Source organism: Ruditapes philippinarum, unplaced genomic scaffold (assembly GCF_026571515.1).
Source record: "Ruditapes philippinarum isolate M1 unplaced genomic scaffold, ASM2657151v2 ctg1476_1_1_1_1, whole genome shotgun sequence".
Classification (NCBI taxonomy): Eukaryota; Metazoa; Mollusca; class Bivalvia; order Venerida; family Veneridae; genus Ruditapes; species Ruditapes philippinarum.
In genome coordinates, this window is record NW_026852145.1 from 129,522 (window position 1) to 157,363 (window position 27,842).

Sequence of the window (27,842 nt, forward strand, 5' to 3'; positions counted from 1 at the left end):
TTTACAGTATTAGCTATCATTTGGAAAAACTGTCCTAGGATGTGAGTATTTTGCAGCAGAAAATAGCATTCACAATTTTAACCATCACTCTGCTTCACATTACTTTCAATTTCTTTTTAGTTGCTTTTTGTAGTTGTTTTTTCCACATAAAATTGTTCCAAGGTAATCATTTAAAACATGTTTCTGATACAGGAATCTGAAGCTGATGATAGTCATGGTAAGAGTCAGGTTGTCTTGGTTACAGGACCAAATATGGGCGGCAAGTCAACGTTAATGAGACAAGTTGGTCTAGTGGTTATCATGGCACAAATGGTAAACTTTTAATTTGTGTAAAAACTTCAGATTAAGTCACAAATTAGATGTATTTTAACTATAACATTGTTATGATTATATAGGAAATTACATGCATTTAAAGTTCCTTATGTGAAATTACAATAACAGTAGTGTTGGCAAGTGGATTTTTTACCAAAGTTACAAAAATTGTGCCCACAATGTCAGAGTTTGCTTTGCCTAAGGCATCACCTAATTTACTTAGATTTTCATAAGAAAATACAACTAAATCATATCATGATAAACTATAGTTTACTGATATTTAGCATGTAGCATTGACTAGAAAATTTGCACTTAAGTTATATGAATCATGACCCTGTGATCTTGAAAGTGACAAGCTTTTATGTTATCCAATGTTCTTTGTTTATGACCTTCATACCATTGAATCGCAGGTGATTGATCTATGTCCCTTTAGTTTCAGTTTTAAGTATGGAATGCAAAATATTTTTTCTTCAATAAACCTTAGATTGCTGAATTTCTTGAAAGGACTTGTGTAGCTTCCATTTTTTGAACCGTCCATTATCAATTTTGGGAAGATCAAGATAAATGTTTGAAATTGGTCAGCCAACAAGCAATTGAGTCTGATCAGATTTCACAGCTCTTAAGGTTAATTATTTTCTGATCATATCGGGTATGAGCTGAAAATATGATTTGCAATTTTTATTTTCAGGGTTGCTATGTACCAGCAGAGAAGTGTAGATTAACACCAGTTGACAGAGTGTTTACAAGATTAGGTGCTAGTGATAGAATCATGGCAGGTATGCACATTAAAATGTTAAATTTTAAGTTGTAGATTACACCTGGTAAATATAAAAGTATCAGATTTGAAATCAAGGGGTCGCTACTTGTATTCTTGGGTGAGTTGAAATTTCTCTGTGACAACTGATCTTTGACATAGAGTCTATTGGTCATTTGTGTCTCACTGCAGGTTCAGATATCATATGGCATAAAGAGTTGGTCACTTGCTGAGAATTTGGTATTTACTCGTTGGTTATCCAGGAAAACTGGTTAGATGGATCGACTGCTGAGATTTGACCAAAATTTGTATAGAATTGGCGTAAAAACAGAAAATAAACAAAGAAAGTTATGATTTTAAATGCATTTTGCTTTAGTTTTAAAACTTACTTAATTTTATATTAACTACTTTCTTCATTAATAGATTGTGAACTAGGGCATATATGTATAAGTACATTCCATGTTATATTTGTAGGTGAGAGCACGTTCTTCGTAGAGTTAAGTGAGACATCAGCTATATTACAACATGCTACAAAACATTCTCTAGTGCTGGTTGATGAACTTGGTAAATATATTTGAGCCGTGTCATGACAAAACCAACATAATGGGACAATGTTTGCGACCAGCATGGATCCAGACCAGCCTGCGCGGATGCGCAGGCTGGTATGGATCCATGCTGGTCGCAAACACACTATGTTGGTTTTGTCATGACACGGCTCATTTTACTCCTCAATATATCTTCCGTTCATTGATTAATGCATTTTATTCCTCAGCATTTATTGCACATGGTTGTTCGAGATGGGAGAGTCTACTTAGTTGTCAATAACTTTACAACTGTGCAGTCAGATTTTAAAAAGAAATTAAATTATTGCATTTCTGATATATTTAAGGGTATAATGCTATATCTGATAAAAATGTTTTTTATAAGAAATTAATAAACAGTAAAATGAGATTGGAAATAAACTAGCAGCTTCCTTTACAAATTAACAGATATGTTAAAATGGAACAAATTGAACTAAAAAAATAAGAATTAGATCAGTCATGAAAAGCCCTTGATATCGTATTATCATGCATGTAAAAAAAAAAGAATTGAAAATAAAGATATATGGTGAAGTTCATGATAAACACATTTTAACTTATATATATTTCTAGGACGAGGGACAGCCACATATGATGGTACAGCTATAGCTTGTGCTGTGGTACAGGAACTATCCAGAAATATTGCATGTAGGACGTTGTTCTCCACCCACTATCACAGTCTCGTCGAGGAATTCTCACATGATCCAAATATAAGACTAGGACATATGGTGAATATTTCTATACATTATGATTATTGTCTTAACTGCCTACTTGTAAAATGAAATTCAAAGTGGATCCATTGTTGAACTGATTGATATTTCACATAGAATTTTCACAGAGCATAAAGATGAGGTTTTAAGATTATATTCAGTACATAATATAGAGGGAAATTGATTTTTCTTTCTTGACATGTTAATTGTGTAAATTATCAGAGAGTTTACAGTCATAGAAGACCCTTGTATGTATGGTTATAAAATATTTGTGTTTATGACTGTGTATTAAAGAAGAATGCATTTATTGTTGTGTAGAAGTGGTGAATTTATGATAACCTAAAATACATATTATGATTGTGTAAGACATGTACACTTATTATTGTGTAAGAGCTGTGAATGTATGATTATAGAAAACATTTATTTTTCTATATGACACAAGTATTTATGATTGTACATCACAAATTATTTATGATTGTATGAGACATGTGTATTTATTACTGTACATGTATATAACACAATCACGAATTTATGATTGTGCGAGACATTTGCATTTAAGATTATGTGAAACATATTGAATTATGATTGTATAAGACACATGTATTTATGATTATATATGACAAAATATTTATTATTGTGTAAGACATTATATGAGACATAATGTTATGATTGTAACAGACCTATATATTTATGATTGTAGGCATGTATGGTAGAGAATGAGGATGAAGAAGACCCCACTCAGGAAACTATCACATTCTTATACAAGTTTACCTCTGGGGCTTGTCCTAAAAGTTACGGTTTTAATGCTGCTAGACTCGCAAATCTACCAGAAGAGGTAAAGTCATTGCTTGATTTAAAATATGTCCTCTGACTGATGCTTGTGATACACAATCTTCATGACCTCTGAGTTCCTTATTAAATTACATTCAGTTTTTTCTAAAGGCTCATTCATTCTTTTACTTTGGGACCATATGCCTCTGTCAAACCCTGTTGATTTGTAATGACATTGTTATACCCCCAAAAACGAAGTTTGGGGGGGTATATAGGAGTCACCCGGTGGTCGGTTGGTCGGTCGGGCGGTCGGTCGGTCGGTCGGTCCAGACGTCCGTTGCATTTTCCTTGTCCGGAGCATAACTTGAAAACTAATGGTTGGAATTCAATATAACTACATACAATGGTCAAGCACATTGAGAGGAAGTGCAGTGCACAAGAACCATAACTCTATCTTGACTAATTACAGAGTTATTGCCCTTTGTTACTTTTCCTTGTCCGGGGCATAACTTGAAAACTACTGGTTGGAATTCAAAACAACTTCATACAATTGTCAAACACAATAAGGGGAAGTGCAGTGCACAAGAACCATAACTCTATCTAAAGTAATTACAGAGTTATTGCCCTTTGTTGCTTTCCCATTGCTTTTTTTTTTGTCCGTTGCATTTTCCTTGTCCGGAGCATAACTTGAAAACTAATGGTTGGAATTCAATATAACTACATACAATGGTCAAGCACATTGAGAGGAAGTGCAGTGCACAAGAACCATAACTCTATCTTGACTAATTACAGAGTTATTGCCCTTTGTTACTTTTCCTTGTCCGGGGCATAACTTGAAAACTACTGGTTGGAATTCAAAACAACTTCATACAATTGTCAAACACAATAAGGGGAAGTGCAGTGCACAAGAACCATAACTCTATCAAAAGAAATTACAGAGTTATTGCCCTTTGTTGCTTTTCCATTGATTTTTTTTTTGTCTGTTGCATTTTCCTTGTCCGGAGCATAACTTGAAAACTAATGGTTGGAGTTCAATATAACTACATACAATGGTCAAGCACATTGAGAGGAAGTGCAGTGCACAAGAACCATAACTCTATCTTGACTAATTACAGAGTTATTGCCCTTTGTTACTTTTCCTTGTCTGGGGCATAACTTGAACACTACTGGTTGGAATTCAAAACAACTTCATACAATTGTCAAACACAATAAGGGGAAGTGCAGTGCACAAGAACCATAACTCTATCTAAAGTAATTACAGAGTTATTGCCCTTTGTTGCTTTTCAATTGCCTTCTTTTTTTTGTCCGGAGCATAACTTGAAGACTAATGGTTGGAATTCAATATAACCACATACAATGGTCAAGCACATTGAGAGGAAGTGCAGTGCATAAGAACCATAACTCTATCTAAAGTATTTACAGAGTTATTTCCCTTTATTACTTTTCCATTGCTTTCTTTTGTCCGGACCATAACTTGAAGATTAATTGTTGGAATTCATTATAACTTCATACAATGGTCCAGCACATTGAGAGGAAGTGCAGTGCACAAGAACCATAACTCCATTTTGACTTATTACAGAGTTACTGCCCTTTGTTTCTTTTCCTTGTCCAGAGCATGACTTTAAAACTACTGGTTGGAATTCAAAACAACTTCATACAATGGTCAAGCGCAATGAGGGGAAGTGCAGTGCACAAGAACCATAACTCTATCTTGACTAATTACAGAGTTATTGCCCTTTGTTACTTTTCCATTGCTTTCTTTTGTCCGGACCATAACTTGAAGACTTATTGTTGGAATTTATTATAACTTCATACAATGGTCAAGCACATTGAGAGGAAGTGCAGTGCATAAGAACCATAACTCCATCTTGACTAATTACAGAGTTACTGCCCTTTGTTACTTTTCCTTGTCCAGAGCATGACTTGAAAACTACTGGTTGGAATTCAAAACAACTTCATACAATGGTCAAGCACAATAAGGGGAAGTGCAGTGCACAAGAACCATAACTCCATCTTGACTAATTACAGAGTTATTGCCCTTTGTTACTTTTCCTTGTCCAGAGCATAACTTAAAACGTACTGGTTGGAATTCAAAACAACTTCATACAATGGTCAAGCACAATAAGAGGAAGTGCAGTTTACAAGAACTATAACTCTATCTTCAGTATTTATAGAGTTATTGCCCTTTGTTCTTTTTCTTTGTCTTTCTGGACTTATTACAGAGTAATTCAGTTAAACTTCACCAATGGCCAACCACATTAAAAGGAAATGCAACATTCATGAACCACAATTATCTTTAATTGCCCACAACCATAACTCTATGTTTCAATTCTTTTACAAGGTATTCAGTTACTGAGTAACATCCTCATTTCCGAAGCAGACTTGTGGGGGTATTAATCACATTTAGTGATAGTTCTAGTTTAGATTAGTAACAGAACAACATCATTTGACAATGTTTTATAACATTTTAATGCAATTCATTTCTAAGTAAGAGTTACTTTGCTTGACATTGCTGAATTTTGCAAGCTTTCAGTCATATTCTAAGGTCAAATTATACTAAAAAACATAGTGATTTATATCATAAAGAGGGACCAATTCAACAAATTTTGTGTTTTGAAATACAGGGAAAGAATTACAGTATTTAGTTGCCGCTATAATTATATTAAATGCTGTTTATAAAATGGTGTAATACATACAAGTTTCATTGTAGGTTATAAAGTTAGCAGTAAAGAAAGCAAAGGAATTTGAATCATCAGTAGACACAATACGCTGTTTTAGGTAAGCTTATGTCAGTATATTAATGCTTTTTTTGAAATAAAGAAATCAAGTTTATTCTTTTATTTGAAAGTATATTGGTATACTTTTAAAGTTAAATTTCATTTAAAAAAATATGTAATATTGTAACAGTAGTTTATGGTAAATTATGAACTTAAAAGTGGTACTTATTCTTAATAAATGTCTATTTTTGGATAATTGTAGCAGTGAAAGAATTTCTGCAAATAAGACTGAATAGTATTTTAATGATACAGATGAATAAACATTAACAATCCTGTTTCCATGGTAATGTAAAGGAAAACGTTTAAATTAAAAAACTGTTTTTATAGTGTTTATATTGGAAGTGAATTTATATAATTTTTGTCTTGTCATTTGTCTGCAGGAACCTGTGGAAAGATGGCACAAAGGAAAAACTAGAGGCCATACAAGTAACAGCATGATTAAACAATGGAAACAGATCTTACCTTGAAGAAACTCTTGCTTATATCTGTTGATAACAGTAATTTCTCTATTAAATAGAAGACAGACATTATGACTTTGTTGCAGTTACAAACATAGTGTTAATCATAGTGTTGTTTATTGAAAATTAAGACCTTCAGACTTAGTAAAATGATGTGGAATAATGAAGATGAAAAGAATTTTTTTTTCTTTGTAGTGATGAAACCACAAGTTGTGTGGTTTCACTTTACGAAAAAATAAAAACTGATGTTAACCCTATGTTTGGGTCACAAGAATGAGCGAGCTCTACACTTTAAACACTACTCTCATAAAATATCATGAAATAATAAACAAGAGGGCCATGATGGCCCTAGATCGCTCACCTGAATTATCAAACTCATCTAAACAATTACCTAGACAAGCATTCTGACCAAGTCTCATGACAGGTGAGTCAAAAATGTGACCACTACAGTGTTAACAAGGATTATCCATATTTGAGCAGTGCGACCTAGTTTTTTACCCAGGTGACACATATTCAAACTTGACCTAGAAATCATCAAAACAAACTTTCAGACCAATTTCCAGGATACTTGGATCAAAACAGTAGCAACTAGAGTGTTAACAAGATTTTTCTATTTTTAGCTCCGGTGACCTAGTTTCACATGCGATTTCGAACTCATCCAAGCAATTACCTAGACAAACATCCTGACCAAGTTTGATGATAATTGAGTCGAAAATGTGACCACTAGAATGTTAACAAGGTTTTTCCATATTTGGGCGGTGTGACCTAGTTTTTCATCCAAGATGACCCATGTTAGAACTTGACTTAGAAATCATCAAAACAAACTTTCAGACCAATTAACAGAATATTTGGATCACAACAGTAGCCACTAGAGTGTTAACAAGATTTTTTCTATTTTTAGCTCCTGTGACCTAGTTTTTCATCCGAAATGTCCCATGTTCGATTTATTCCCAGCAATGACCTAGACAAGTTTCCTGACCAAGTTTGATGACAATTGAGTCAAAATTGTGACCACTAGAGTGTTAACAAGGTTTTTCTATTTTTAGCTCCTGTGACCTAGTTTTTCATCCGAGATGACCCATGTTCGAACTCATCCGAGCTATCACCTAGACAAGCATCTTGATCAAGTTTGATGATGATTGATGCAAAAATGTGACCGCTAAAGTGTTAACAAGGTTTTTCTATTTTTAGCTCTGGTGACCTACTTTTTCATCCGAGATGACCCATGTTCGAACTCATCCAAGCTATCAACTAGATAAGCATCCTGACCAAGTTTGATGATGATTGATGCAAAAATGTGACCACTAGAGTGTTCACAAGGTTTTTCTATTTATAGCTCCGGTGACCTAGTTTTTCATCCGAGATGACCCATATTCGAACTCATCTGAGCTATTATCTAAACAAGCATCCTGACAAAGTTTTGATGATGATTGGGTCAAAAATGTGACCACTAGAGTGTTCACAAGGTTTTTCTATTTTTAGCTCCTGTGACCTAGTTTTTTCATCAGAGATGACCCATGTTCGAACTCATCCAAGCAATTGACTAGACAAGCATTCTGACCAAGTTTGATGATGATTGGTTCAAAAATGTGACCACTAGAGTGTTCACAAGGTTTTTCTATTTATAGCTCCTGTGACCTACTTTTTCATCCGAGATGACCCATGTTCGAACTCATCCAAGCTATCACCTAGACAAACATCCTGACCAAGTTTGATGATGATTGGGTCAAAAATGTGACCTCTAGAGTGTTCACAAGGTTTTTCTATTTTTAGCTCTTGTGACCTAGTTTTTCATCCGAGATGACCCATGTTCGAACTCATCCGAGCTTTCAACTAGATAAGCATCCTGACCAAGTTTGATGATGATTGAGGCAAAAATGCGACCGCTAGAGTGTTCACAAGTAATTGTGGACGGCCGGACGGACGACGGACGACGGACGACGGACATTCACCGATCCTAAAAGCTCACTGAGCAAGCTCAGGTGAGCTAAAAAGTTATGAATGAACATACTACTTCGAACAGTCTTAAGAATTGGTCTTCCCATGCTGATCACAGAGTGAAATACATGTTGCATAGTCACTGTGAAATTCATTGCTTGGCAGTATCCTTCTTTGTTATTACTTGGAATCTCTGCTTGTATTGATACATGTATGTTAATGTTGTGTTTCAAGGAATTGGACATTTGTTGCAAGTCGGGATCACATTTATTTTTCAATTGATTGACGTATATTTTGAAAAATTGTGTAAATGGAATGCAACAATAAGATGCTATAGCTTTGATTAGAATTTTATGTTGTTTATTGACGACTGTTTATCAAAATTGGACCAGTTCCTTGGAGTTAAATCACAAGTTTATTTCATAACCAATTTCATGATTTCATTCGTGTCTCGTATATTCTTATATTCATCCTAATCATATGTTTATCAAGATTATTAGATTTTTAATTATAGTGCTTAGTGCACAGTCTGTGCTATATATTGTTGATTTCAAATGTTATTTTTCTGTACTGATTAAATGACATCTATAAAACTTTGTTTTTGTTATTGATAAAATGAGGAACAGCCGCAGCATGCTGGCAGTGTACCAAATATGTGGAAGACCATTGGCAACTAGAAATTACAAGTCAAAGATGATATGTAGAATGCAAAGGATGTTAAAAATGTATTAATAAGATTGCCATGTGTTGTGATGTTTTTCTTTAATATCATAGGCAAAAATAACAAGAGCTGTCCGTAAGACAGCGCGCTCGACTTTTTTATTGCTTGCCAATAAAAAAAGTTTTTGCAGTAAAAGGCAATACAAGAATCTCTGTATTTTTAAAGTGAACAATGGCCATGAGCATTAAGATATTTAGTGAAGAATTATTTTACTGAATTGTGTGATACCCTTGAACACTGCAGCAAAGTTTGAAATGTTTAAGTCAAAAGAGGCTGGTAAGAAAGAAAAAAAAAACTGAGTTGAGCCTTAAATAAATTTAATAGTATTTAAACCCACTTTGAGAGAATAAGGTATTTTTACGTCACTCAGAACACCTTGGTAAATGACATAATAACATAATTTTTTCAAGAAATCTATGCCAAGGAAGCAGTATATTTTTGTACAATCAGCATAATATATAGATTTGACTTTGTATGTGAAAGTATTATAGTTACCTTATAATACAAGTAATAGATAAATTTTATCAAGTGGACTGGTACTAAAAACTTAACCAAGATTCTAAGTCGATAAAAGGCCTTAATTTTTTTAAAACAAATCCTTGACAGAGTTACCTTCTCTTGCGTACAGATGGGGGTAATGATGTGAAATAGCATTAAAAGTTTCAAAGCAATATCTCAAAGGGTTAAGGCAATAAGTGGATTTTACCCATATTCAATGTATTTTCTAAGTCAAAAAGGGGCATAATTCTGTCAAAAACCTTGACAGAGTTATGTCCTCTTGTCTGTTGATGAAGGTCGTGATGGTAAACAAGTATGGTCAGTTTCAAAGCAATACCTCCAATGGTTTTGAAATAAAGTGAGGTGGTACAAAAAACTTAACCAAGCTCAATACACTTTCTAAGTCAAAAAAGGGCCATAATTCTGTCAAAAACCTTGACAGAGTTATGTACTCTTGTCTGTAGATGGAGGTTATGATGGTGAACAAGTATGGTAAGTTTCAAAGCCATACTTGTAATACTTCTGAAATAAAGTGGGGTGGTACGAAAAACTTAACCAAGGTGTGACGCCGGGGCGAGTAGGATAGCTCCCCTTTTCATAGAAAAGTCGAGCTAAAAACAAGTTCCGTGTCGTCACAATATGAAACCCAGAAAAAAAGCAACCAATGAACAAGCATATGAATATGACTTTTCTACCGTTATCCCTTTCCCCGTTGTAACAATAAGTTAACCCCAGAACAAATGTAGCCAATCAACGAGCAATTGTTGGTAACTGAAGGCAATTTTTTTAATAGAAAGGTCTCCAAACTATGATACAAATGACATGTTTTAAGCAATGGAGGTAAAACTAGGTGTAACTGGTAAAAAAAGCAGCCCAAACAAATAACACCAAAGTAAAGAGAATTATGATTAAGATTCAATGCATTGGGTTTCAAGCCTGTAACTTAAGACATATTGAGACAGCATAATTTTATTGAAAAAATCTTTGGATCGTTCTAATTCACTGAAACAGATGAAAAACTTCCCAATAATGGCCTGTCAATTTCTGCAGTTAAGGTTCAATAACGTTTTATTTCAGGACATTGCTTTTTTTAAATGTAATCATTAGTTCTTTTTGTGCTCCCACTATAGGAGGGGGGGGGGGGCATTTAGATTTACCCTTTTCTGTCCGTTCTCATTTTGTGTTGCACGTAGCTCAAACAGTATTTGACCTAGTCATGAAACTACAGGAATGTTAATCAGCATGTGTACCTGGGTATTTTCATGTGGATTTATTAGTATCTGTAGAGTTATGGTCCTTGACTGAGTATAAATTTGCAATTTTCACATAGCTCAAAAAGTATTTGACATAGTCATGAAACTTTACAGGAATGTTGCTCAGCATGTGCACCTGGGGTTTCCCTTGTTGATTTTTTTCTGTTTTGTAAGAGTTATTGCCTTTGACTAAGTGAAGATTTTCAATTTGTGTTGTGCGTAGCTCAAAAAGTATTTAACTTAGAGTCATGAAACTTAACAGGAATGTTGATCAGCATTTGTAGTTGTGCACCTGGGGTTTCACTTGTGGATTTATCCAGTATTTCTAGAGTTATTGCCCTTGACTTAGTAAAAGATTATTATTTTCCATTTGTGGCACATGTAGCCCAAAAAATATTTGACCTAGTCATAAGATTGAAAAAACAGTGGAAAGTGGGGGCTAATAATCAGTTGCTGAGAAAAATGTTACGAAAATTTCCTTCCATTGACCATTATAATGTCGAAAATTTAACTAAGTCGTTTAATAGGAAGTGGAAGAGCAACAGACCTGAAATCGAATACCACGGTATGGGACCACATGTTAATGCTGTATACAAAATATCACGAGGCTATTATTAGTTGTTGCTGAGAAAACTGTTATAAAAATTTCCTACCATTGACCATTAATGTCGAAAATTTAACTAAGTCGGTGAACAGGAAGCGGATGAGCGATAGACCTGAAATTAAATCACACAGTATGGGCCAACCACCTGCAATTTTGATATCATATCCCAGTATCGATATATCCAAGAGGCAACCAATTTAAAAGCAAGGGTTGGGCCTAGGGCTGGGGCGAGTATCCGAGTACTCGGATAATCACGAATCAAAGTGAAAGATCGAGTTTGAATATTTGTAAGCCCAGAGATTGTGGATCGCGATTTAATTTTTTTTATATACATTCACTGTTTCTCACACTCTTCAAATCGAGAAAAATACGATTCGAGTATAAATTATATGAAGTTTACCTAAATACAATTTGCCGGTTAAAGACCATGTAGATCTACCATGATGCTGAGCTAGGTAGTAATTGGTTTCAAAAACAAAACAAAAATACTCGTCCAAAGAATAAATACATAAACGAAGTTTATATTTTGTATGTAAAATGTATAGAATTGTTGCTGTTTTTTTTAAATGAACATGTTTTTATAACTTTTGTACGTGTTTTTATGGGTGTCTTGATAACAAAAGATTTGTGGTTCGATTAGTGAATCGTAAGTGCTGAATCATCGTTCGGATCGGATCGTCACTTACCCGACGATCCACACCCCTAGTTGGGCCTGCGGCAACAGCTTCTTTGTAAGTGGTATGTCTTTATAAGCTATATCGTTCTAAGTGGAGTTTTCTGTATCTTTAAAATAAGTGACTGATGAATAACTGACTACAAGAGGTTTGTAAAATTTATTTATTATCAAAAACTTGAACAATGAAGAAGTAAAATTTATAGCAGTCTATGACCTAAATTTTAATTTCTGGTCATTATAATAAAGGAAGGTTTCTAATACAAAGATCGTCTCATCTAGCTGCAGTTCACTCTGATCTAACCTGAAAAATAGTAAAAAAAAAAAAATTGTTTTTGGTTGAGATTCAGGTTGCACCAAATCAGATCATATGGCAACTTTCCAGCTTTATAGGTTGAGGAAGATCTCAGGGGTGCCTTTCCGTGCATTATTTCAAGAACAAATGGGCACCTATGTAGAATCCCAGTTCTGTAAGCTAGCTGGTTAGCTTCCTCACATGAAAGAATCCAAAGTTCCTATTGGGATTTGAACCTACGGCAGTGAACGACAAGTGGTTTGAAGTCATTAACCTTAACCACTTGGCCACAAACACCCCTAATAACAATAACATTCTAAACCTTTTAAAAAAATTAATATTTGACTTGTTAACCAAAAATGTATTGAAATTTGTAATGCTTTAAGTATATATTTTTTTCAGATCAGAACATTTCATGAAATATTTTGATTTAAAAAAAAAAAATCTGTTTTATCTAAGGACATTACAACATTGGTATTGGATTAAAAACTTACATATTTATCATATGTTTGACCTTTTGCAGCTGTGACCTTTCTGCTGGTGTAATTGTCTGCTGTATTTCCTCTTTCTGTGCGTCGTCTGCTCCAGATTGTTCTAGCGACGCTAATATCGCATCAACTCTCTCCTGCTTCTCCATTAACCTCCTGAAATACATGGCATATAAATGTGTTGTATAACCCTACTTATACAGCATATGAAGTTGGATAACCTCTTATATACACAGCATTTAAATGTGATAGATAAGGGTTCTGAAATACACAGCATATGAATATGTTTGAAAGCCTCCTGTCAACATAATATAAGAATGTGTTGGATAACCCTCCTAATATACATGATGCATGAAGATGTTTGATTAGCCTCTAAATATACTTGGCATATAAATGTGTTGAATAACCTTCCTAATATACACAACACATAAATGTGTTGAATAACCCTCCTGATATACACAACATACGAATGTGTTGGATAACCCTCCTCATAAACTTGGCATATAAATGTGTTGAATTACCCTCCTCATAAACATGGCATATAAATGTGTTGAATAACCCTCCTAAAAACATGGCATATAAATGTGTTGCATTACCCTCCTTATATATGCCGCATCTAATTGAGTTGGATAACCCTCCTAATACACATGCTATATGAATGTACAGGAAAAGCAAGTCACTCACCTGATATATAAAGCATATAAATGTATTAGATTAATCTTTAGAAATATACCGCATATTAGTATGTAAACATAAATACAAAGAGCGCGATCAGTAATCACATGTGTCGCCTCATGATGGCCAATTTCATGTTGGGACAAATTTTGTTGACAGACGGACAGACAGACGGACAGTGCAACTAGACTAACCACTTTGTACTGATCATTCCTGTAAATTTGGATAAATTGCACCAGTAGTTTATGAGAGTAGTCCGGACAAGCTTTTGCGTATCTGGCAACACACAGAAAAAAAACACCCTTTTTATCAAAGGGCCATAACTCGGGCCAAAAAATCATTCAACCGAAAAACCCGTGCAATATGCGCAAGGACTTGAGCTACAGATCAATCCTGTAAAGTTTCATTGAAATTGCATTTAGTGGTTAAGAGAAGTAGTCTGGACAAACTTTAAAAATAAAAATTATTAAAGGGCCATAACTCAAACAAAAATCATTGAATCAGAAAATGCTGACAATATGCACAACTAGACTTGGTAACTGATCAATTCCTGTAAAAGTTTGGATGAAAATTGCACCAGTAGTTTATGAGGAGTAGTCCGGACAAGCTTTTGTGTATCTGGCAACACACAGAAAAAAGAAACCTTTTTATCAAAGGGCCATAACTCGGCCAAAAATCATTCAACCGGAAAACCCGTGCAATATGCACAAGGACTTGAGCTACAGATCAATCCTGTAAAGTTTCATTGAAATTGCATTAGTGGTATAAGAGAAGTAGTCCGGACAAACTTTAAAAATTAAAAATTATTAAAGGGCCATAACTCTGACAAAAATCATTGAACCGGAAAATCCTGACAATATGCACAACTAGACTTGGTACTGATCATTCCTGTAAAGTTTGGATGAAATTGCACCAGTAGTTTATGAGGAGAAGTCCGGACAAGTTTTGTGACGGACAGACAGACAGACGGACAGACGGACGACGGAGAAGTGATCCCTATATGTCGCCACTACTCCGTAGAGGCGACACAAAAAACTTTAATTACTCACCTATTTTCTTTAGTTTCTGCCACTCTTTTTCTCATAGCATTTGCAAGGGCCTGAAAAAAAATACAATAAAATTTTTTTTTCTCCATCTTTCAACACAACAAAGGTTCAAAAATTAAAAAAAATCTACATCAACATTGTAAACAGAATTGCTTTTTTCTTGATTTCTTCATGTAAATAAAAAATTTAAGCTAAAATTCCAGCACAAATAAAAGTCTTTATTCATTAATTCAAAATCAAGCTCTGGTAATTAGCAAACTGGCAGGATTTTCACATCCACAAAGTATTGAGTCTTGGTTTTGTTTGATTTGTTTTAACACAAATTTTAACATATGTTCCAACAATTCTTGGCGAACGATCCAGCTAACCAGCTTTCCTGGTTTACCCAATTTTTTCGAAGTGACAGACTACTATTCTCAAATGGTTTCTGTATCATTGGTAACAGACAAATGACCATAACACTCTATGTCTGCAATCAAGTCACCGAGAAATTTTGCATTGCCCTAGGATCAAACCTGCAACCTCTAGAAATTCGGTGCTATCCCTATTGAGCTAAGACAGGTATCAAGATGTAAGGGATCAAAACAACTTCCATGATTGAAATATATAAGCTGTAACATTGGTACCTTATAAGAATTTTCCAGCAACATTCTTGCAAGCTGATCTAGCTGAACTCTAAACAAAAAGATAGTCCTTGCTGGGGCATGATCAGGGGTTTTAGATATTTCCTGGAAAAATACAAAATGATAACTAAGAAAGTATGTAGACCTATGACTAACTGTGAATGAATGTAGATCAGTGTATACCCATGATTGAATGGATTTAAATCTATGTCTGATAAGCTAGTTTGTTTCATCATAAATATACAAAAATTCTTTTGAACAGGGTAGCTCATTTTACTTTGCTACAATTTTCGGGGTCAGGAGTTACCAAGATTTTAATGTGACCTTCAATAACAACATTATATAGTAAATAATATACACAGTTAATATCATACACTGATAAATAAGAGCTTATTTAAAACCATCAAGTAGCTTTGCTTTAATCTTGTCATCAATATGGTTTTGTTCTTCTACAAGATTATAGTTTTTTTTAAATATACATGTACTATGCCAATCTTTGTGTAAAATACTTAAATTGCAGAAATGTATTGAAATATATAGAAAGTTCTTATTGAATATGTCTATTCAGAATGCACAAACTATGCCCGTGAAGCTTCATTCCCTATTACTGGATAAGTTAATGTGGTCCTTTTTTAAAAACTTATCTTCTTTGCGTGTATACAAAAGATTTTTTTTTGTTTTTGTTTTTTTTTATTTAAAAAACTGTATAGCAATAATCAGTATTTTCAAATATCAAATTTGAGAATAATATATTTTTTAAATATACATGTTTTCTAATATTGCAAGATGCCTAACCTTTACATAAATATGCTAGTAAAATAATGACATTTCAACATTTAACTCACTGTTACTGAAACGAAGTTCTGTGCAAACATCGTATATAGAAGTTCTTTTGCTTCTTTTGATGGAATCATGGCTAAATCTTCTATCTAAAATAAAGAATAAACAATGCATAAGAATTCTAGAGAAACATATGATTATTATTTTTTATTCCTTTTCCAACAACTCCCCCCCCCCCCTAATAAGTATCATCCTTACCCTGATGTAATTATGTAATGTACTTGTCATGATATAAATTTGGTAGAGTCCATTCCCTATTAAAGGCCCATTAAGCTACTGAAAACTATCATTTAATGTCTAAAAAACATTCCATTCTGGTATCTTGTTGCAGTTTCCAAAACCTTATATAAAGTAATAAAGATGAACTCTTCTCTTGCTATTTCGCAACTGGTACATTGTATAATTATAGTGAATTAGTACTTTGTATGAAAGTCAAAATACTACTTTGTTTACATTTTTCTACATTTACAGCACATTACAGCACATTCAGCACTACTTACTTCAGTTCTTTCACATCTAACATGCTCTAAATCCAATATTTAAATGTTATTAAACTCATTATTTTCCCTTTCTAAAGAATGAAATGTTTATTTGTCCCTGACGTTTCGAAGGATATGAAAACTGACCCAAGTTCAGCTTGTGGAAAAAAAAATATAATAACAAATAACATTCATATAATTACAACTACATTTGATAAATATATTCACTGCACTGGTTCATAGCATACTAATACTTTAAAGTTAATTAAATTGTAATTAAAACATAATTATTTAGCTGAGATTAAAAAGCCATACCTGTTTCTGCTCTAGATGTTGTTTTAAAAGTAAAACTCTAAATATCCTCAAACTTTTTGATCCAAATCTGAAAAGAAACAAAAAGATTGCCAGTTTGAAATTTAAGGCAGTCATCTTAAATATATTATCATATACTTACATCTATTAAAATTTAAATATAAGTTCTTCATCAAAATTATTGTAATTTTTTATCTCATTATACTTTTGTATTACAATCAGCTCTTTTAAAAAGGCGTTAAAAAACATTTCTTATTTCCATTTTGGAAGATATAAAATACTGGTTACCTTTCCTGTACCACAGATTCCAGGTGTGCTTTACATATTGTTTTAAGACCTTTCATAATATCTGAAGCTCGTTAAGAATATATTACACAATTGTAAGTGTCTGAGAGAACATTTCTTCTTTTACAGAATATGAAACCTGAGTGTGATGATTCACACAATTGTAAGTGTCTAAGGGACCATGCTATTACTGTATACCAAACCCGAGGGCAATAATGATATTTTCTTTTTGCTCTTTTCTTGCTCTATAGGTAGAGGAGAATCTCAGGAGTCCTTTGTTTATTATCTCAGGCCAAAGACAGCAGCTAAGCAGAACCTCAAAAAAATCCATATTTAAGTTGAATTGCTTCAAAGTTCCTCGTAGGGCTTGAAACCCACATCAGTTAGCAACAACTGATTCAGTAGTGGTGAACTTAACCACCCCACTAAGATGGCTCACACATTACACGTTACCCTAAAATTATACAGTGGAAATATTATAATAGAATCCGTGACATTGCCTGCTTTCACCATGATACATTAGACATGTTTTACTCTTTAACTGTGATATAATGAAAATATTTTAGACTTTATATGATAGATATAAATGTTTATTCATCAAAGGATACTTATCACAAACATTCCACCTCCACTTTCCCCCACCTTTGACACAACACCTGACTGTACCAAAAATAAAAAATACTTTTTTATATATCTGTTATTTATAACCATTTGAAACAAAAAGTATTATTGAATGCTATGGATGCTCCTCTAACCTGCACCTTGTCAGCTAGTCTGTAAATAAATCTGACAAACACTGGTCTCTATTACTGTGTGAAGTTTTACTTAAATTTTGTCAAAAACTTTGAAGTTGTACACCAGACGAGTATTATAAAGGGAGATAATTAAAAAATCATTTTTTATATAGATTTATGGTTCTTTGACACTGCATTTCATCTCACTAGCCTCTAAAATTGTGTTTCCATGTTATAAAGAGATTCCAATGATACAGTCAGTAAACAGTCAGACGGACAGACAGACGGACAAAGGAGCGACATAACAAATTTAAAATGAGGTAAAATTGTTATCCTCTACTGACAAATTTATACATCCTTTAAATATGTACTGAGCATGTACATTGTATTTCAGCAATAGTACATCATTTTTCTATTAAGAATTAATATACGACACAAATAACCATGATCAATACTTTCATAAATGTGTTACAATAGTTGCCATGTTTCCGGAAATCAAAGTTAACAGCTATCAAAGTTAATAGCAATCATTGAACAAACTGTTGTGACCAATTCATACTAATTGAAAAATTAAGGAGAATCTAAGCAGCACAACATTTTTCAAAGATCAGAAATCTAGAAAGATTTTACTATGAAAAAAACTTACGGAATCATCAGTCATCAAACTGAGATATTGTTCACACATGTTTCTTGTAATACCAAGATCTCTAGGAATAGCCTGAAATATCTGTAACAGAAACAAATCTTCGAATCTTCACAGTTTACTAGAACAGAAGAAGAGGTGCATATACTTTCATCTTTAAAGAGTTAATTACTAATGCTTCTAGATTCTAGGTCAAAGAGAAAATGGGGATTATAGAGTAAGTATGACAACAAGACAAAAGGTATAATTTATATACTTCATCTTTGAGGACTGTGGCCTTGCAACTATAATAAAGCCTTCAGTGTGGTGATGGCAAATGAATATACCCATGCAACAAGTACAGACCAAGAACAGCCAAATCAACTGTGTTATCAGATCATGGTCTTGCACCATTTGATATTCAGTAGGTATATCCCATTTCACAATTTTCCCTAAAAATTATGAATAATTGTGTCTATATTGTAGGATTGACAAGGCCCATACATGCCATAATGTCCCGGACATCATATAGATAATAAGATATTTAGCATGGTAATTGCTAAAATTAAAACAATAAGAGAACATATTCCATGTATAAATACATTACCTCTGTGAAGGACATGGGGTTTGTAGTAAAACATATATCATCAGATTTTACCTCAGTTAACCGTAACATTGTTTGTAAAATGTCTGCAGCTCTCTGTAAAATAAAAAGGTAAATAAGAAAGATACATATATGGTTGACAAAACCACAGTGAGTCAAATAATGAATGAAAGGGCAATTATGATTGGTCAATTCCACCAATAAAGAGAAGGGTCAGGTTGAACCTTACCCCTCTGTGCCATTTATTCCAGACAAACCAGCACTTTGGTTGGGTTTAGGAAACCACTGTATTATGTCAGCTGGCTAGAAACTTCTAATGAAAGAATTCTATGTCTCTAGAAGGACTCAAACCCACAGCAGCCATAGATTGCGTTTTTAAGTCAACAACCATAACCACATGGCTATGGATACCCCTTATGGCATATTTAATGATATAGTGGCATGTTTGGAACTTGGGACTTAAATTTACATTTTCAAACACCTTATCAAAAGCCCAGACTTTAAAACTATGTATAATTGGTTATCCAGTTCATTCACGGCACTCCTACAAAAACATTCTCTATGATTATCTTTCAGTCATTGACATCAGAATCTAAGTTAAGTCAGCTTACATAAATTTTAACTAAAACAGCAAAAAAGTGTAAATTTAGATCAATTAATTTCTACAATATTCAATTCTTATACCTTATCTATTGTGTTGTGTATAGCTTTAATAAATAATTGATCTCTAAAATACTGATGGAAACGTCTGTGATTTATTTTCCAATAAACACCATCGTCTGATACCTGAAAGAAAATGTGAGAATATACTCAATATCTTGAATATTATCTTCTACAATTACAAAAGCTTATTTTATTCTTTACAAAGCAATGAAGTAAACAGGCAAATGAAAATATATTTATCTATTCAAAAAACTCATTAATTTTAAGGGCTTACAGATGAACCTCCATTTATTCTTTATTATCAAATGATTATGTGTTAAAATGGTGTATTTTCATTATTTAATATACTAACAAGGCCAGCACTAAGCAGTTGATATTTTTTTTAACCTTTGTACATTAAATTGTTCCCTGTCTATTTTTTTTCCAGTTTAAAAGTCATACCAGCACTACAGAGGTACATTAAAAGGCAACTTTTCAGCTTTAAGGGCAGAGGAAACCTCCGCCCAACCTTTATAACTTTCTTAATTTTCAAACCACTAGTTACATATATCAAAGGGCTTTTTCTACAGGTAGGGGGAGGGGCACTTCCCTTAAACTTTGGGAAAACTGCATGACTTTAGAGTATTTTCCTGGGATTAGCAGCCCTTAAACAGCTCGTGCATAAAGCCTTTACAAGGAAGGAAAACCCTGCACAAAAAAATAAAATCGTTTTCACTTGTTTCAATCACAGACACGGCATTAAGTGGTTGAAGTCAGTATTTTGTAGTGTTAAATTACCGTCTCATCGTCCGTTGACATTTTTGGTTTCTTTGCTGGTGGCTCACTCTCATCTGTAGATCTTTTTCTTTTCTTCTCTCCATCTATACAAATACGATGTCGTAAAACATTTGTACATAGACAATTAAAAAAATCATTTGAAGTACCTGTATAATACACATGGATTACTTTTAACTGTCAATATTTATAATTTTTTGTAAATAGGTTGGGAAAATAACATTTTATATTATTTCAATTTATAAATGAGTAAACTGTGAGTTAAAAAAAATATCTTTTTAAAATTAAGACTAAGAATTGAAGACAAAATGTTGAAAGCTTAGAAAAGTGTTGATTTTTATTGAACAGATTATATAATTAAACAGTTTAAATTATTTTGAATGTATTTTTTTCATACAGCTCTTAATGTTATCTCTCTTGTTACATTATAGGCTTATCAGACAGACTTTACAAAAAGTGCCACTTTGACCTTTACATTTGACCTAATAACTTAAATAGGGGTCTCATTCAACGGGCCTACCATTGATAGGCTAATGTCCTACAAATTCACAAATTAAATTAAATTTTTTCAAGTTCGACAGGAAATTTTTCAGTGTGACTGACCTTAATTTAATAGGGTATCTATGCTAGAATTACCCCAAAACTTCGGCTTATTGCTGCATGAAAGATTTCACTCAGTAAGTGAAAACCTTGACCTTTGACTACAAGCCGTCAAATTCAATAAAGGTAAACTACTGGTCATAGGCAATGTCCCCACCAAATTACATAAACCATGGTTTACGCTCCCAATTTCTTCTGCAGGCATAAAATTAATAAATTGTTTTCAAAATAATTTCAACACAAATTGAATTTTAATTGTACCTTTAATATTATATGGAGGCACCTTAAACAAATGGGAAAGATCTCTTTCATCCAAATCTTCTTCATCTTGGGAAGCTTCCATTAGATTCAAACATTTCTGTATAAAATGGGTACCAGCCAGGAGACTAAACTTATCATATACAACACGGGAACCAATTTTCTGGTGACCTGTAAATTAGAAATATATATTTCGTTCATGGTACATTGCTTTACCGACATTAGGCAAACCTTGTAATTCATATATATCAGGGTTTCTCAAATGTTTAAAAAAAAACCTGTTTATTATCAATAAAAAATACAAGGTTCAGTTGCACCAAAATCGACTTTTATTACATCTCGTGATTTATTGACTGAAAAAGGGAGACACCTAGATATCCCCCAGAAATTGAAGAATATGTTCCAAATACAATATAAATGTAATAGAAAACAAGTATCATTTTCTCCTAGGATGCCAAATATATAATAATTATGAACAAATCTATTCCATTCCTTACTTCAGTCACTTCTTTACAAAGCTCAAGTTTATTACACTTTATTGACTTTAGACTCTGTTTGATAAAACTATTTATTAATGTTAGTAAATTTATATACAGCACTTTGTATTGACAATAAATTTTAGGCTTTAATATTGTATTTTTAAGGATTTATTTCTAACAAAAGAAATTTAATATTTATGTTTACTGTTGAAGATGTAAGAGATATTTTTTATAAAAATTCGAGCTTACGACTCTTTTTTTTTACCACACCCTGCTCCTTTATTTTATATGTTTGTATAATTATGTTATCCGATATTGCTATGAATGTTAAAATATCATTTCAAGGCATATTATCCCTCAGAAATTTTCTGTAGAAACTTTATTTTTATGTTTTCATGTTCTGTGAAAGCTGTTCAACAGAAAAAATTTTACTGACAAGACCCAGTAACTCCTGCATCCCCACTTCAGGCCCCCATTTAAAAAAAAAGTTTTATCCCATTTCTCTCTTCCTAACCTTTTTTTGAATTGCATACCTTTGGTTTTGAGTTGAAACAAGATTTAGAGTCTAAACTAGGTTTTGAGTTGTAACCAGGTTTTGAGTGGAAACCAGGTTTTGAGTGGAAACCAGATTTTGAGTGGTAGAAACCAGGTTTTGAGTCTAAACCAGGTTTCAAGTCTAAACCAGGTTTTTAGTCATAAACAGGTTTTGAGTCGAATTCAGGTTTTGAGTCAAATCAAGAAATAAAAGCAGATCATATTTTTGGTCTTAAAATGTCCCTTACCTGCATGTTCCAAAGCTTCATTTAATTTATCAGTAACCGTGTTTACAACAGATGACATCATCAGCTGACCGTGATACACCAGATCCTCTACAACTAACTCTGCAGCATCGCCATATAGCGTCTTTGCACAATGTATGTACCTCGGTATACGCTGTCTCCAAAACAAGCTCTCAATGTCAACGAAATATTCTGTATAACCTCTCTTGTTCTTCTCAAACTTAACAACATTTTGCTGTATCAAAACCAGAAGAATTTTTCGTACCTGTAAAATATCAAGGACATAAAATTACTACCCTTTACCTGCAGAATTTGTATAATAAGTTTGCTATGCTTTGAAATCGGAATAAACCTTTCAATATTTTAAGGGATATAAAAATTGTTATTTAATTTAAAACATTAAACTAGAAAATAATGTGTCCATAGCACATGGGTGCCCCCACACTCCACTGTTTTGTCAATCTACTGACTCTAGCCAGTATAGGTCAAATATTTTTCTGGCTACCTGCAACACAAATTGAAAACTGTAACTTTTGGCAAAAGGTCTACAAATGCTGTACAACTCCACAAGCAAACCGTAAGGTGCATAACTACACATGCTGATCAATATTTCTTTTTTCAGGACTCCAGGCCAGGGCAAATACTTTTTGAGCTACATACGAACAACTTGAAAATTGCAAATTTATACTAGGTCAAGGGTATTTACTCTAAGAAAACTGAAAAAACACAAAAGCCAAGTTGCATAGTCAATATTCCTGTAAAGTCTGTTGATTCTAGCTTAAGCACTTTTGGAGGTACACATAACACAACATTTTGGAACGATTTTTACTAAGTAAAAAGCAAATACTCTATAAATTCTGAGTGAATATATAAGCAAACACCCAGGTGCTCAACTACACATGCTGACAAACATTTCTGTACTCTAATGACTCCAGGTCAAATATTTTTGGGGTATGTGCAACAAGTTGAAAATTGCAAATTTTTACTGTCAAGGGCAAGTACAAATACTAAACAAATCCAAAATCAAACCCCCAGATGCACAACTACACAGGGCTTCCATTAATGGAAGTATCGGAATCAATTACTCCTTGATTTTGGCTTGTGACTTCCAGTCTATAATGCTTTTCTTTTTTTACCTACATAATGTGACTTCCAGAATCAGAGGTTTTGCAGACCCTGACTTCCAAATTTTGAAACTTAATGGAAGCCCTTACAACACAGTCATGCTGACCAACATTTCTGTAAAGTGCATGACTCTTAAGTTCAAATACTTTTTGGGCTATGTGTGACATATGATGATAATTGCAAATTATAACTATGTCACGGACAAAACCTGTACGAAAACTTAATAAATCCACAAGCAAACCCCCGGGTGCAAACCTTCACATGCTGATCAATACTTCTGTAGTTTCATGACTCCGCGTTAAATATGTTTTGGGATACCCACTACAGAAGCTCAAAACTGCAAATTTTATTAAAGTCAAGGACAATAACTCTGCAAATACAGAATCAAACTACAGTCATGAATCAAACCCCTAGATGAACAACTAAAGATGCTAATCTTCATTTCTGTAAAGTTTTATGACTTTAGGTCAAATACTTTGTAGCTACCTGCAAAACAAGTTGAAAATTGCTAATTTTACTGTCAAGGGCAATAACTCTACAAATTTTGAAATGCTGAATAAACCCATAAGCGAAGTCCCAGGTGCACATGCTGACCAATATGACAAGGGCAATCCTTAATGCCAACACCCCTATAATGGACACACAGTATACATAATGAGGTAATGTTGTGCAATCAGCAACACTTCTCCATGCCATGGCACTGATTGTAAGACATTTTAATAAAAAAGAGGCAAAAAACATTATTGAGATCCCTTTACAAATAATTTCATACTGTTTTTATTGACCCTAAACTTAGAGATCATTTCCTTTTTGAAAGCTAAATCAAGTCAAACAAATGAATAATTTGATGGCTATAAAAGAAAATCAAAAGAAACAAATAAAATCACCTTGTCAATATGAAGGGTTGTCTCTGAAGCAATCTGGCGTAAATGACAAGCACCTTTACTAAGAAGTAAATATGCAACTTTCTCCGCAACTTCTCCAAAGCTTTCACGCAAAATTAGTCTGCAAACATCAGTTTTGCATTTCGACATCATGAAAGATTGAAATGCACACAGTAGTACATTGTACAAGTACACCGGTTGAAATCTAGACTGAGCCACAGTTAGATATTTGCAGATAGGTTACTAGACGCTTATGAAAAATAGAGAAAGAAATCAAGCGTCTTCCGTCGAAATAAAAACCAGTCAATTCCTTAATTGGGCCATTGTTTTTGATAAAATTAACAGTTTTTATCAATTATAAGTTATATTTTAGTATTTCTAAACTGAAAGTGGGTTATGGCAGCACGCGCTTTGCCTGGACCAAGTGGATCCGTAAAAAATTTTTTTAATGGGGTAAAAAAACAAACTTTTACAGGTTGCAGAACCGGGTAGCTCGCCCAATATACCGGCCCCGACCAGTCGGCCCTAATCCAACCCCCAGGTCAAAGGGCCCACTTTTTTTATTAAAATTAAGGTTTTTTAAAGTTATTTTAAATTTTTTTATAAAACACGGGTTGAAGTTTCAAGGGTTTTTTTATCAAGAATCAGTAAAAATTACCGATTGTTATTAGGTTGTCCCTATGATTTTCCCTAAATTTTTAAAAAACAGTTCAAACAATTGTTTTAAATATTAAAGAGAGAAAGCTAAATCACCAGCTTTTAAAATTTGGTTCAAATTTTAAAAACGGACATTTAATCGCCCCAAACTAGGCGATTTAAATCACGAGCTAAATTTGCATTATTTTGGGCGAGCGAAGGGAAAACTAAGGATAACAACTTTTGCTCTTTTCACTCGATATACCTCGGTTATTTACGCAGTTCAAACAGAGAGAGTTAATAAATATAAAGACAAATAAATAAAAAAAATTTCTAAATATACTTTATTTCGGCAGAAGTACAATGTAAATTATATATAATAATAAGATATTTCTTATATTCATTTTACCGTAACAACATGCAAAGCAAAGTTAATACGTTATATATATTTTGTAAAGGGGGCCGAGTTGACCCGTGCCGAGTTGACCCGTGCCGAGTTGGTATAGGGCCGAGTTGACTCTTTTCCGTTTGACAGTCAGTCAAACGTGTTTATTTATAAATAAAATGACAATATTTAGTACACGATCTGTCATTCATCCGTTAAACATTATGACGGTTTATATATAGAATTAAGATTATGAAAAATATTCTGATTGATATGATACCGAAAAAAAAAACTCGCTAAATCAAGGACAATAAGAAAGCCTTCTTTCATTTAGCAGTTTTAGGGCTGTGTCAAAAATTATTTCAATTTAAAACCATTTATGTTCAGCGACATAATTTATTATAATAAACCAGAGGATTTTTTCAGTATCTGTCCAAAACTAAAACGTTATATACCAAATTCAAGCTTTTTCAGGAACAAAATTATACATACTAATTATTATCATCCGCATAATATTAATTATTCGCACATAACACTTTGAAACAACACTCTGCTTGATATTTTCTGTCAGATTTAATATCTAGTGGCAATGATATTTGCTTTTCCAACGACTTTCAGAAAACTGACAGGAATTATAAAGGCCTTGAGGTGTTACAATTAAACTTAATTGGACTGAAATGCGCTTAATACATTTTTTTATTTTTAGATTTCTTCTGAATTACAGTAAAACAAAGACTTTTATAACTAATTAGTAAAGTATATAAAGCATGACTTTTTGTGCTCCCTGATTATGAAAAGGATCAAACTCCCATAATATACTAGTGCTATACAATGACCTATTTCTTATTCTTAAGCACTCCTCCTGTGCAAAAGACAATTTTAAGGCCATTTGGTACACCACCAAGAATAAATTTGCATTTTTGATCCAATGAGAAATGCTGCTTTTCAGTTTTCTACATTAAAAGGTAAGCGAGAAATGCATAATTCAGCAACACATATGACTATGTCTTGGTAAAGAGTTTAGAAGTGTAAAAGCAACAAAACTACTGTTTTAAATCTTTTTTACTGATATAAATTAAATAGATGAAATAATCTTGTATTAGGCTTTAGTCTTGAAATAATCAATAACAGTTTCTGTTTGATTTGAAAATTTGTTGTATGTCACCAATATCAATTATAAATATTAGGTATATTTATAACTGTGGTGACAGATATGGACTACTACATGTATATCACACAATCAGCTGTTCCTTTGTTATTGCTACTTTTATTTTTTTAGCTCCACTTTTCGAAGAAAAAAGTGAAGCTATTGTCATGACCTTCTTGTCAGCTTTGATGTTGGTAAACCTTTTTTTATTAAGGTCCATTTTCTCAGAAACTGTTGAAGCTATTCACTTCAAATTTGGTATACATACAGATCATGAGATGTACTTGTTTATTGTTATAAAAGGGTGCCTTTTTAGAAGGGCAGATAATCCTAAAATTATATTTTTGCTTATTTATTACCTCAGAGCAACAGATAAGGTGCGTATTTACGCAATTAATTTTATAAAATACGCAATTGATTTTTAAAGAATGCGTATCAAAACCCATTAAAAAAAATAAAATACGCAATTGTCTTAAAAACCCGTGCGTATTGTCATTTTCATCACCGCAAAATTTATCTGTCGTACGCTCGTAGTTTTGGACAAATTATATCGATATGCATGCTATCCGAATATTCCCGAATCAATGCTTACTAATCAACGGTCTCCGGTCTTTGACGGTTCCCGGTCTCCAAAGACCGACTAAGTCATATCAATAAAGCATGAGACGGTCGATTTGTCTACTCAGGTCAACGGTCTTTACAGACCGGCAGAGACGGTTGATTTTGCGGAGACCGTCAATAAGTAGGTCCCAGCTGTAACAATAGACGCTTCGAAAGCAATATGGCGTCGTATAAAAGGGAAAGTGTTTTGAAACAAAACAGTCGTAAACAGAAAACGAACTTGTTAAAAATGTTATGAAATATAACATGAGCATTTTATATAAATAATAAAACTATTGTGAAAAGTTCTAGTAAATTGTTAATCCTATTTTCTTTTTTTTTAAAAATTAAATTTTATTGATATTGAAACCATAAAATTCATATCTTCATAATTGAATACCCAATTAATCTTGAAATCATAGGGTATCAAGCTTTGGTTTACCCAATTAAATGGAGCCAATA

The 27,842-nt window shown here is 33.3% G+C and overlaps 2 protein-coding genes across 2 annotated transcripts in view; one reads left to right on the top strand and one right to left on the bottom strand.

The window, feature by feature from the left end:
- Positions 1-6,490, top strand: part of LOC132750679 (DNA mismatch repair protein Msh6-like) — a 45,014-nt gene extending 38,524 nt beyond the window's left edge. The window contains exons 28-34 of the mRNA XM_060740696.1: positions 193-312; positions 1,001-1,088; positions 1,541-1,630; positions 2,218-2,372; positions 3,055-3,189; positions 5,836-5,903; positions 6,283-6,490. Of these exons, the coding sequence (XP_060596679.1) occupies positions 193-312; positions 1,001-1,088; positions 1,541-1,630; positions 2,218-2,372; positions 3,055-3,189; positions 5,836-5,903; positions 6,283-6,340 (714 nt within the window). The 3' untranslated portion in view covers positions 6,341-6,490. The remainder of the gene's footprint in view (positions 1-192; positions 313-1,000; positions 1,089-1,540; positions 1,631-2,217; positions 2,373-3,054; positions 3,190-5,835; positions 5,904-6,282) is intronic.
- Positions 6,491-12,195: 5,705 nt separating this feature from the next.
- On the bottom strand, positions 12,196-24,825 carry LOC132750702 (DNA-directed RNA polymerase III subunit RPC3-like). Its single transcript, XM_060740733.1, has 15 exons — positions 24,616-24,825; positions 22,607-22,868; positions 21,349-21,516; positions 20,491-20,573; positions 19,735-19,836; positions 19,054-19,146; positions 18,471-18,551; positions 17,699-17,750; positions 17,094-17,154; positions 16,809-16,875; positions 16,020-16,103; positions 15,178-15,279; positions 14,555-14,604; positions 12,837-12,986; positions 12,196-12,351 (listed from the first exon to the last, which is right to left on the bottom strand). Exons 1-15 carry the CDS (start codon positions 24,763-24,765, stop codon positions 12,258-12,260), a joined length of 1,599 nt encoding a protein of 532 aa, XP_060596716.1. The 5' UTR covers positions 24,766-24,825; the 3' UTR covers positions 12,196-12,257.
- Positions 24,826-27,842: the final 3,017 nt, after the last annotated feature.

Coding starts and splice junctions, on each gene's coding strand:
- LOC132750702 (XM_060740733.1), bottom strand. CDS start 24,765: ATGATGTCGAAATGCAAAACTGATGTTTGCAGACTAATTTTGCGTGAA. Junction 22,869..24,615: donor CAACCCTTCATATTGACAAG/GTGATTTTATTT, acceptor GATATTTTACAG/GTACGAAAAATTCTTCTGGT. Junction 19,147..19,734: donor TACACAACACAATAGATAAG/GTATAAGAATTG, acceptor TTTATTTTACAG/AGAGCTGCAGACATTTTACA.